Here is a 10589-nt window from a genome sequence, read left to right on the forward strand (position 1 = left end):
GCAGGATGCTGACAGATCTCCTGTGTCCAGCCTCCCATGTCACTTCCGAGTGGTCCAGACAGAATAGCTCAGAACCAAGGGCAGGTACTCCATCCAGACCCGACGTTGCTCCATCTGACAGCCTGGGAGGTGGCTGGTTGCATGCTATCGCCGGAGGCAGCTCCCTGTGAGTACGAGACCCTGCTGCTAACTGGGACGCTCCCAGGAGGAAGATTTACTCCTCCAAATGGAAAAGGTTTTCAAATTGAAGCCCGAATTGAGCCAGGGCTGGCCCCTGCACCCAAAATCCTCCATTAGACTATGCATTTGAAATGCTCTGGACACCCCTTCAGTGCCCTCAAAGTGCACCTGGCAGCAATCACTCCCCCTTGCAGGCAGGGGCCATTCGTCTCCCACCACGGTTACCCAGATAGCTGATGGGGCGAGTGTGTGCTGACCCACTGGTGAGAGAGCATCTGACATGGGATCTCGGTATTGGCCTTAACTTGATGGAGCCACCTTTGGAGCCTCTCACCAGGTGCTTGTCACACCAGCTCATGCTCAAGATGGGCTTGTTAGTCACTAGCCCCCCCCAGCCAGCAAACAGCTCTGTGGCTGCCCTTCCTTACCCAGCACCCACGGGCTCAAAGCTGTGGTGAGCCTCACCCACGGTTAATCCCCCAGCTGCATCACACTGTCAGATCAGCCAGGCCATTACGTTCCCAAGGCCATTTCTCCGCAGGAGCTATGCGCTCCACAGGGGCCTGATTATCCTACCTTGGCAGGACTAAGCCTGTCCCGCCAGCTCCCCATGCCTGTGTTTCAGAGGCTCACGCCGGCTCCCCGCAGAGCCTTTCAAAAGGGAAGATGCAGCATACATCAGCCTGCTACCATATAGCCGACGGACCGCCCCCTCCAACCAGCACCGCTCGCGCCACAGGTCACACGCTGGAGCCTCTGCATGCCCCGGGCGCAGCGCCATGTCGGCTGCTGAATGGTGGAACCCTGGCTCTGCCCTGAGCTGGCAGCAGATGCAAGCGCGTTCCGTAGGGCAGCCTCCTCGGTCCCACCGTCTCAATGGGGGGGCCGCTGCTCGTCAGTCCCCGCCAGTGGGCGCTGCAGGCATACGCCCGGTTACTTGCCCTGTGGTTTTGCCTGACGTTGCCCCCACGACCCGCTCACTGAGCCTGCCTTTCCAGAGTCCGCCGGAGCCGGGGTTCTGAGTGAGCAAGGGACGGCCAGGTGCAGCTGCTCTGCTCTCCAGCTCTTCAGGCGGGCGAGGGGGACTATGCACGGCGCAGGCCCAGCCGTGCCGCTGATCTCACCCAGGTGGGAGCCGCGCAGCCAGCAAGTAACTGTTCTCTCTACGGCCAAAAAGGAGCGTCCGATTATGCAGGCTGAACTCCTGTGTACCAGGAGTTTCACCTAGTTACCCCCATGTTCAGCCCCACTTGTGTGGCCAAAGCCCCTTTCAGAGAGGGATCCGTTCTGGAGTTGGCGAGGCCCCCGGGGTTGTTCGCCCATCCTGCTAACGGTTTTTGCCTTATTGCTCAGCTGGACGTGTCTGGCTTGAATGTCCAGGCCTTGATTCTAGTTCTGCCTTGCGCTGCTTTGCAGCCCTGGTATTGTCTCCTTGTGAAGATACGGAGCTGTTGTAATCACGTCGCCGCTCAGTCTCCCCTGGGGAAGATCGACAGATCGAGCTCTTGAAGCCTCACAGCCAGGCATTTTCTCCTGCCCTCAAATCCTTTCTGTGGCTCTTCCCTGCAGCCTCCTAAAACGTACACACCAGCACAGACGGCCCCCCCCCCCCCCGGGCATTTCCTGGGCTTCCCGCTCCACCCTCCTGCCATGTGGTGTGTCCCAGGTGGCCCCTCGTTACCACCTGCCCTCAGCCTGAGGGAGCCTCATCTGTGCCTGCCAGGGGTCAGCTCCCCAACTGCGCCAGCCCTCCCCTCCCAGTCTGCACAGCCTCCGCTGTCCCTCTGCCCCCGAGTCCTGTGAGCACCCCCAGGCGGGTCCAGCACCGAGCCACTGGGCCCTGGCAGCACTCACAGCGTCCCAAGGTACAGGACACCCCACCTAGCAGCTTCGCCTCCGGGTCTCCGTACTGCTTATCCCTCACCACTTCCCTGCGGGGACTGTGAGAACAAGGGTCTGTTCTTGACCCACGAGAGCGAGTCCCATGACAGCAAGTCGATGTATTGGAAACAGATGGTTACATGTAAAACAAAACCGTAATAGTACTTGGCTAATGAAGGTCAGCGCACCCCCAACGCCTTTCTCCCTGCGCTTACCAGCCAGGCTGAAGGGGTCTCTGTGTGAGAGCTGTGGGGTGGCTCTGCCTCTCCTGAGACACCAGATTAATTCTTCAATCCTCATCCCTGCTGGGTGTGCCTTTCGCAGATTTCTGTGAGCTCTTGTCAACTTTGCAGGCTTGAGCTGCAGCCCCGTGTGCAAATAGCCTTCCCTTGCAAGACACACAATACACAGTGGTCAGCCAGGCAGAGCTAAGCGTCTCCTCCCCCTGCCCAACTAGAGCCTGATTAGTGTGTCGGGTGGCATGGCGTACTGCACACACCGTACAAACACCTGTCTCGGGCGAACGCCGTCGCTCCACACCTCACAGCCGTACGCACAGCTTGGACCTCCGGCTGTTCCTGGCCGTTGGGGGAGGCCTCACATGCTGCACTTTGGCACACTAGTCTATAGCCTCAGCCCCGGGGGAGTCCAGGAAACCCCTCTGCACCCTGCTGCCCAGGGGATCTCTGGGGCCCGGCCCACTGGTATCCTGCTGCCTGTGGTTTCAGTGCTTGCAAGAAGAAGAGACTCTGGTGAACGTGCAGACCGAGTTTGCCTCTTACACAGCCATTCACAGTCACTCCAACGCCAGCTACGAGAGCCAAGCAGCCGTGGCAGAGAAACTCCAGCAGGTAGGAACATCCCTCCCCCACTCCCCCGTACTGCTGTCGGCAGGGAGCGCCAGGGCGGCACTGGGCGGCCAATGCCTGCCCTGCCCTAGGTCCCTGGGACTGCTCTCTAGGACCAGCCAGGCCTGGCAGCTGGCTGGCTGCCCACGGCAGTGACTGAGCTGTGCTGCTGTGTTGCTTGTCTAGCAGCTGATCCACGCCGAAGAGGAAAGCTCCAAGCACAGCCAGCGGGCCGAGGAGTACCAGTGCCTGGTGCAGGACTTGAAGCTGGAGCTGGTGCGAGTGGCTGAGCAGAAGAACAGCACCATGAAAGGTAACGCAAGAGGCGGCCGTCTCCTCCTGCCAGCCAGGGCACCCTGGGGGGATGCCGCTCCCCGTTCAGCCCCAGCCACATCAGCGCTGCCCATCAGAGCGAGAGAATCAGCACCAAGGGCCTGCCCCAGGGGGGCTGTTCAGGTTGTGAGCTACGCCCCATGCCAGCCGGGACTGCAAGGAGCCCTGGGTGGGTGGCAGGGTGGCTAGGGCTAGGCACGCTTTGTCTTCCTGGCTGAGCCTGTGGTGAGCCCAGAGTCCCTGGCTGCCTGGCCATGAGTCAGGCAGGGCAAGGATTGGACCATCAGAGAGCCACATGCAGCCTGGGGAGGAGCTGCAGCCAGGTGCTGCTCGCTGCTGGGCAGGGCCCCGTGCTGGCAGGCCAGGACAGCCCTGGCCAGTGGCACGCCGTGCGGTGTCTGCCCAGCCGTGCAGCTCGCTGCACACTGGGCTGGAGCTGCCCCGCGCCGGCTCTCAGTGAGCTCCAGCTGGCAGCGTGGCCGTGGCCGTGGGAGGGCTAGCGGCCTGAGTACACGCTGGGGCTCAGAAGGGAACCGTACGCGGGGCGGCACCCCAGCAGCACTGTGGTTCCTGACGCCCGGCCAGCACGGTACGTGTGCAGAGCCGCAGGTCCGTTCTGCTGGCTCAGGGCGTGTGCAGGAGGCAGGAGCTGGCCCTAGCCTGGTGCTGCTTTTTCAGCCCTCGGGAAGCTGGAGCTGGAGGTGCAGCGCCTGAGGCAGGACACAGCTGCTGAGGTGGTGCGGAAGCAGCTGGAGGTGGCCAAGCTGCAGCAGCTGATCCAGACACTGGAGTGCAAGCTTAGGGAGAGCCGCAGGCTGTGTGCGCAGAGGGAGCAGGTGAGCCCAGGAGACGGGAACCCAGAGGAGGGACAAGCCAGGGGCCCTGGGCCAACGTGCGTTCCCAGCAGGAGAGGGCGCCAGATCTCAGGCAGGTGCGGCAGCACCTGTGGGGCCAGGTGGAGGGCGCCTGTGGCCGTGGGGCTGTGCCGGAGGGCGGGTCCGGCCGGCGGGCGGCGTGGCCCCGGGCAGGGTCTGCGGCAGTGCTGGTCTCTCTTAGCACAGGTTATGCAGAGCCGGGAGGAGCAGCTCCGCCAGGCGCAGGCCGCCCTGCAGGAGACGGAGCTGGAGGGGGCGAAGCAGCGCGCAGAGGCCAGCAGCCTGGATGGGCGCCTGCGGCAGGCCCAGCAGGAGAGGGAGCAGAGCCGGGCAGCCAGCGGCACCCTGCAGGAGGAGAGCCAGCTGCTGAGACAGCGCCGGCAGGACAGCCAGCAGCAGCAGCAGGCGGCTGGTGAGCGAGGCAGCCGCGCCCTGGTTGGGCCCTCGACACCACTGGCCTCAGGCTCTCGGAGAAGGCAGGCGAGACACATGGCCCGCCTGGGCCATTCCCCAGAGACACCCCCGAGGCCTGGCAGCCGAGCCCTGTGCCATAAGCCCGGGATGGTCCCGCTCGGAATCGGCCAGCTGCGGGGGGGAGTGCCCGCGAACCGCCCAGTCCCCTCCCGCCCCGCGTGCGTCCCACCTGCCCTGAACGATGCGGCCAGGAAGTCACGCAGTGGCCACACTCCTGTGGTCGCTGACCCTGGGGGATGGCAGACGGCTGTGCCTGCCCATTCCAGTCATCTCAGAGCCTCCCAGACGCGCAGGTGATGGGCTCCAGCTGCCCCCAGGCGCCTCAGCTCCAAGCTGCGTCAATGGCAGAGCACTGGGCATGCTCAGGAGCAGGAGTCTCCTTCCTGCAGCCGGCCAGGGGGCAGCTGCTGTGGGTGACGGGCAGCGGCTGGGTAAGCTCGTCCCTCCCTGTCTCCGGCAGCTCAGGAGCTGGTGCAGCAGGAGGAGCGGCTGCTGCTGGCCCAGAGCAGCCTGCAGAGCACACAGGAGCAGCTGAGCGAGCGCGTGGCCGAGGTTGTCCGGCTGGAGCAGGCCAGCCGCAGGTGGGAGGCGGAGCAGCTGTCCAGCAGCATGGATGAGGTGGAGCAGAGCAGGTGGGAACAGCTGGGGACCTGCCAGTGGCCCCTGGTGGAGGTGGGAAGAGCCCAGCAAGGGGCACAGGGTGTTGGCATCTGCTCGTGCCAGACTCCGTGACCCAGAGCAGCACCAGTCAGCACTCAGCGACGTGGCTGTGGGGCAGAGAGAGCCAGGCCAGAGCCACTCGGGATGGGAAGGGTCCCGGGGAAGAGCCAGGGTTGATTTTTGTGAGCCTGCAGCGTGGGGCGTCCGGCTGGGCTCATGCAGCAGGAGGGGCAGAGGCTGGAGCTGCTCTGCCTTGGGCCTTCGCCCGCAGGAAGCTGCTCGAGCACCTGAAGGCGGAGCTGAGCCAGTGGAAGCAGAGGCACCGGGTGGCTGTGCAGCAGGGGATGCAACATCAGCACTCAATGGCCAAGATGGAGCTGAAACTGGGGAGCAGCCAGGAGCAGGCGAAAGCCCTGCAGCAGCAGGTACAGGCTCGGCGTGGCCTTCCCCTGGGACTGCACACGGGGGCCTGGCCCCTGGGCACCAGGCAGGCGAGACAGAAAGGGAGCACCCTGCTTAGATGGGGGAGAGGAGACGGTCACCCGCTGGAAGCATCAGCCATGCAGGAAGTGCTGTCTTGCCCAAACCAGCAGCTGCCCAGCTCCTGCATTGACCCCACAGCCCTGCCCTGCCCGGCCCGGCCCAGCATCTCCTCCCGAGGCCCTCATGCTGCCCCGGCCGGTGCCCCCTGCTCACTTGGAGGGAGAGGGCGGTGCTGGCCTCGCACCTGCAGCCCCATGTTCCCTTAGCTCCAGGAGCAGGCATCCACGCAGCGGGCCCTGCAGGAGGAGCTGAGCCAGCTGCAGGGCAGGGAGGAAGACCTCCAGCGGCAGCTGCAGAGAGCCCAGGAGAGGGAGAGCAGGCTGGCCAGTGAGCGCGAGGCGCTGCAGCAAGAGCTCCGAAGCAGCGAGCAAGCGGTGAGCACGCAGCGGGGGAGACAAGGCCTCTACGGGGCAGTGGCCAGGGAGGGAGGGAGGGAGGGAGGGCCGGGGGAAGATACGGCGGCTGGCTGGGGCCTGTGTGTGGGAAGGGTGAGCAAGCGGGCCTTGCTGACAGCCCTGCCTCTGTGCTAGCTGCTGGAGCAGGAGCAGACAAGCCAGGGCCTGCAGTGCGGGGTGGGGCAGCTGGAGGAGGAGGGCCAGCGCCGGCAGGAGCAGCTGAGGCAGTGCTGCGCCCAGCTGGAGAGCACCAGGAGCAGCCTGGGCCAAGCCCAGCAACAGATCCAGCAGCAAGCCAGCAAGGTGAGTGCCCCAGCCTCACTGTGCACCACAGGCCAAAAGCCGGTCCAGCCACTGGTGCCCAGCTGACAGCGCTGTCCTCCCCGAAGGCCATGCTCCAGGAGTCGGCCCTGGCCCAGCTGCAGGCGGAGCTGGAAGCAGCCCAGGCCAGAGAGAGGCAAAGCACCCGCACGCTGACTGCAGCGGAGACGACCATCCAGGAGCTGATGCTGAAAACTGCCTCCTGCCAAGAGAAGCAGAGGGAGGCACTGAAGAAGGTAGGGCAGAGCCACCCCATCAGCTCCCCTGAGCTGGAGTAGGGTTAGCCTGGTGTTAGCAGGGGCACGGTCAGTGCCGACCCCCAGGGCGGCGCTAAGGGCTGGTCCTGGGAGCACTCGCCTCTCAGCTCCTCGGGCTCACCCGCTCCCCAGCCCGGTGAGAGCTCTGTCCCCGTGCCGCACGGCCTGCACTGGCTCTGCCTGCCGGCACCGCCCTCTTCCAGGTGAATGTTTCCAGCCTGCAGCTCCCAGCATCTCTGGAGCCTCCAGTGAGTGGGGTGTTCATCCATTCACACTGGCCCAGACAGGCGGGTGCCCCACACACCCCGCCTGGTGCCTGCTCTGCCCAGGAGCACGTTACCCTTTGGCACCTACAGGGGAGCAGCCCCTCACCCAGGCAGTCAGCGACCGTGTAGAGCATTCCCGCTTCGGCACATGCGCCCAGCACAGTCGGTCCTGCTCCTCCCTCTCCCCCACCCCCCGTCAGGCTCAGTGCAGCATTAGGGGCCTGTGCTAGGGGGTGCTCAGTAGGGGTCTCCGCCCTCCCAGCCAGGCCTGGCCCCGCGTGGCGGCTAGAGGGTGTATAGTTCTCGCGTCTGCCGGAAGGCTGGGGCCTCGGCCCTAGTTGGGTGGATGTCAGTGCAGCCCAGCTGTCGGCCCAGGGCCTGACGCCCCCCCAGGGCGCCCCACCCCACTGCTCCGTCCCATGTGAAAAGCTCAGTGAGACGGCGCAGGACATGGCAGCCCTGCGGGCAGAGCTGGTGCGGACGCAGGCCAGGGAAGCCCAGCTGGAGGAGCAGATGAGGCGGCTCAACGGGGAGCTGAAGACACTGCAGGATTTCCGGGAGCAGGAGGTGAGTGACCCGTGTGCTGCAGCTGCCTCCCTGAGACCCCCACCACCCAGCCACCACCTGCCTCCCTCCTGGCCCCCTGCCTTTTACCCCACCCCGGCTGCCACCTGCAGGTCCGGTCCTTCGAGGAGCAGCTAGGTGAGCAGAGGCGGTGCCAGGAGAAGGCGCAGGCCTTAGCACAGCGGGACGAGGAGCTGGTCGTATTCAAGGTGGAGCTGGCCGCGCTGAAAGAAAAGCTCCATGGGGCCGCTGAAGAGGTAAGTGACTGGGGGGTGGGAGCGATGGCGTGTCACGCACAACCCTGCGGCTGGCACAGTACAAGTCCCTGCGTGCTGGCAGGGTGGGTGAGGCGGCAGGGGCGTGACGCCTTCCTGCGTAGGGCTCACTGAATGGTCAGCACATGGGGCTCTAGGAGCCGGTCCCGGGGCGGGGGCAGTGCTGTGGGCTTGGTCCTCGAGTGGAGCCTTGTTCACAACCTACGCGCCTCGAGACGCGTGTTCCTGGGAGCAGCCAGGCTGGGAGCCTTACGACACATGGCTGGAAGCATGGGCCTAGCCCTCCCCGGGTAATGGAATTTCCCTTGCTCATAACATGCCCTTCCTTGGCAGAGAGACCGCCTGCAGCAGGAGCTCCATGTCTTAAGGCAGAAGTTTGTGGCCTCCAGCAATGAGGTAGGGCTCCCCGCCCCTGGTTCTATCCTGTGAATGGGTGTTTGAGAGCCGCTCTCCACCCGAGGGCGCAGGCAACACGTGGCCAAGGGGCAGGCTATGCTATAGCTATCCAGGGTGGGCTCCTGCCTGGTTCGAGCTAGGAGCCTGGCTCGGCTGGCCCCAGGGCTGACCCCATCCATGTCCAGAGGCGGCTGTGCAGCGCCCTGTGCCCCAGCCACAGGTGGGGTGGGATGGGGGTCTCCAGCCTGGCTGCAGGGCTGGTGCTGTGTCGCTTCTCTTGCAGGCAGAGGCGCTGCGCTCCTCCCTGGGGGCTGCGCGCTCAGACAGCCGCCGGCTGCACTGCGAGAGCGAGCTGGTGCTGGCCAACGTCACCCAGTGGGTGAAGGAGCAAAAGTAAGTGAGGGGGCTGGGCCGGAGCTGAAAGGAGCTGCCTGCACTATGGCCCTGTCCTCACCCCCGTGCCCTGCCCGCTCGGCCCCACCCAGCCTCTCACAAGCAGGCGTGGCATCAGGCTGCATTCCTACAGCCTGGCACCGCTGTAGGGACCAGCCTTGGTGAGGGGACAGCAGGCGCTGGCCATGCTCCTGCCTGTGCCGCATTTCAGCTGGGCGCTGGCCCCTGGCACACCAGCTGCCTCCCCAAGGGCCCATCACTGGGAGCTCCAGAGACTGTGACTGTTGCTGGGACTCAGCAAGAGCCAGCTGACCCTCCCCTCCGGCCCTGTTTCAGGCAAGCAAATGACAAACTGGGACACAAGATCCGGGAGCAGATCAAGCACATCGCGCAGCTGACAGGCGAGAAGGAGTAAGTAGGAGCAGCCCCTGGCCTGACCAGGGCAGGTGGCTGCATATCAGCCTCCAGGGATAAAGAGGGAGTCTGCGGCTCTGACCCCGCCCTTACAGCCCCATGTCTCAGTGAGTGGGGGAAGGGTGCTAGCACCCCCATTGCTTTGCTGGCTCCCAATCCTGGCCTTAGCACCGCTCTGCTGCAGCTGCCCCCTGGGCTGTGGCTGGACAGAAAGGAGCAGGCTAACCGGCCACACCCCCAGTGCGGGAGCAGACCCCAGCACCAGGATTACACCCGCCCATCCACTACGTGCAGCATGTAAACAGAGCTGGTCGTGGGGGCAACCCAGTCTGAGCGGCATCTGGGATCTGCCATGGCCGCCGCTGCTCCTCCCACTGCCCGCTCCCTCTCCCTGTCCTTCCCCCAGCCACCTGCAGGAGGTGACGGCGAGGCTGCAGCGTGAGAACAGGCGCCTGAAAGGCGAAGCGTCGGAGCGGCGCATTGAGTGTGAGCGGTGCAAGGTGAGGGGGAAGTTAGCTGGCACAGCTGGGCTTGTGTGCAGGCTCTGGGAGGCCCCTGCTGCCAAGAGCTGCTACTGATTTTGTGCTTCTTGTCCCAGGCTCTGCAGGGCAGCGGCTTAGATGCACGGGCTATGCTGCGGCAGCCACGGCCCCTGCTCCTGGGCGAGCAGTGAGGTCCCACCCTTCTTCCAGCCTGGCGCCTGCACCATGGACCCAGCAAGGACTGTACACGGGGCAGGCACGTCCCCTGCACCTACCTGCTGCGGGCCCCGGGCCCAGCCTGGACTGTGAAATAAAGCCATGGGCACAGGCTGTCACCGACCACGTGTGGTTTGGCCACGCTGGCAGGGCGGGGGCTGCAGCCCCCTCAGCAAACCCAGCCTGCCGGGAACAGTCCTTCTATTTCAGCCCCCAGTCCCTGGCGCAGCACTGCTCCCTCCTGCCCCTGCCCCTGCCCCCAGCTCAGCCACAGCCCAGGGGGCTGAGCCATGCTAGCCCTGCTGCAGGCTGGGGTATTGGTTGGAGCAAGACTTAAAGGGGGCTTTTTCCTTTCCCATAACCCGTTCCCATCGCTTAGTACCAGGTGCTTGGCCCAGCTTCACAGCAGCAGCAGCCCTGAGGCAGATTCTGGCTGTTAGATGGGGGGCAGCATCTTCCTCCGCTCCCCCGGGAGAGGAGCTGCCACAGGCAGCACCCAGTGCCCACCCCGCGACTGAATACCAGCCGCTGGCACCAGCTTGCAGAGCACGCAGCTCTGCCTGGGGCCCAGCCCCACCGCAAGAAGCCCAGCATTTACCACTGCCTGCTGTCATGGGAGGGCAGAGATCAAGCCCACTGGGGAGGGGGGTTCAAAGGTCAGCACATCCCCTCTTCCCCCACAGCTCTCAGCCCAGGAAGGGCACCGCTACCTCAGTGGAAGCCGACAGGGCTACTGGTCATGCTGGGCCCAGGCTGCAACCCACACAGCGCTGGCTCCGGGAGGGAGATGGGGACCAGAGCCTGGGGATGTAGCAG

At 64.9% G+C, this 10589-nt stretch overlaps 1 protein-coding gene across 6 annotated transcripts; it reads left to right on the forward strand.

The window, feature by feature from the left end:
- Positions 1-2287: 2287 nt before the first annotated feature.
- On the forward strand, positions 2288-9896 carry PMFBP1 (polyamine modulated factor 1 binding protein 1). Of its 6 annotated transcripts, none has more exons than XM_077831582.1 (15): positions 2288-2912; positions 3096-3222; positions 3921-4529; positions 5052-5223; positions 5523-5676; positions 6001-6168; positions 6325-6492; positions 6579-6746; positions 7463-7600; positions 7711-7854; positions 8206-8268; positions 8552-8661; positions 8998-9072; positions 9482-9575; positions 9674-9896. In XM_077831582.1, exons 2-15 carry the CDS (start codon positions 3216-3218, stop codon positions 9746-9748), a joined length of 2145 nt encoding a protein of 714 aa, XP_077687708.1. In that variant the 5' UTR covers positions 2288-2912; positions 3096-3215; the 3' UTR covers positions 9749-9896. The 6 variants fall into 6 exon arrangements, with proteins under 6 accessions (XP_077687708.1, XP_077687709.1, XP_077687711.1 ...); XM_077831585.1 differs by lacking the exon at positions 2288-2912 and having other exon boundaries at positions 2936-3222; positions 3921-4078; positions 4304-4529; XM_077831586.1 differs by lacking the exon at positions 2288-2912 and having other exon boundaries at positions 2937-3222; positions 4304-4529.
- Positions 9897-10589: the final 693 nt, after the last annotated feature.

This window comes from Eretmochelys imbricata, chromosome 12 (genome assembly GCF_965152235.1).
Source record: "Eretmochelys imbricata isolate rEreImb1 chromosome 12, rEreImb1.hap1, whole genome shotgun sequence".
Lineage (NCBI taxonomy): Eukaryota > Metazoa > Chordata > Testudines > Cheloniidae > Eretmochelys > Eretmochelys imbricata.

What these genes read in the sequence shown, in the direction of transcription:
- PMFBP1 (XM_077831582.1), top strand. An exon ending in CAGTGGGTGAAGGAGCAAAA is followed by an intron (nt 8,662 to 8,997) that starts GTAAGTGAGGGG and finishes GCCCTGTTTCAG; the next exon opens with GCAAGCAAATGACAAACTGG. An exon ending in CAGCTGACAGGCGAGAAGGA is followed by an intron (nt 9,073 to 9,481) that starts GTAAGTAGGAGC and finishes TCCTTCCCCCAG; the next exon opens with CCACCTGCAGGAGGTGACGG.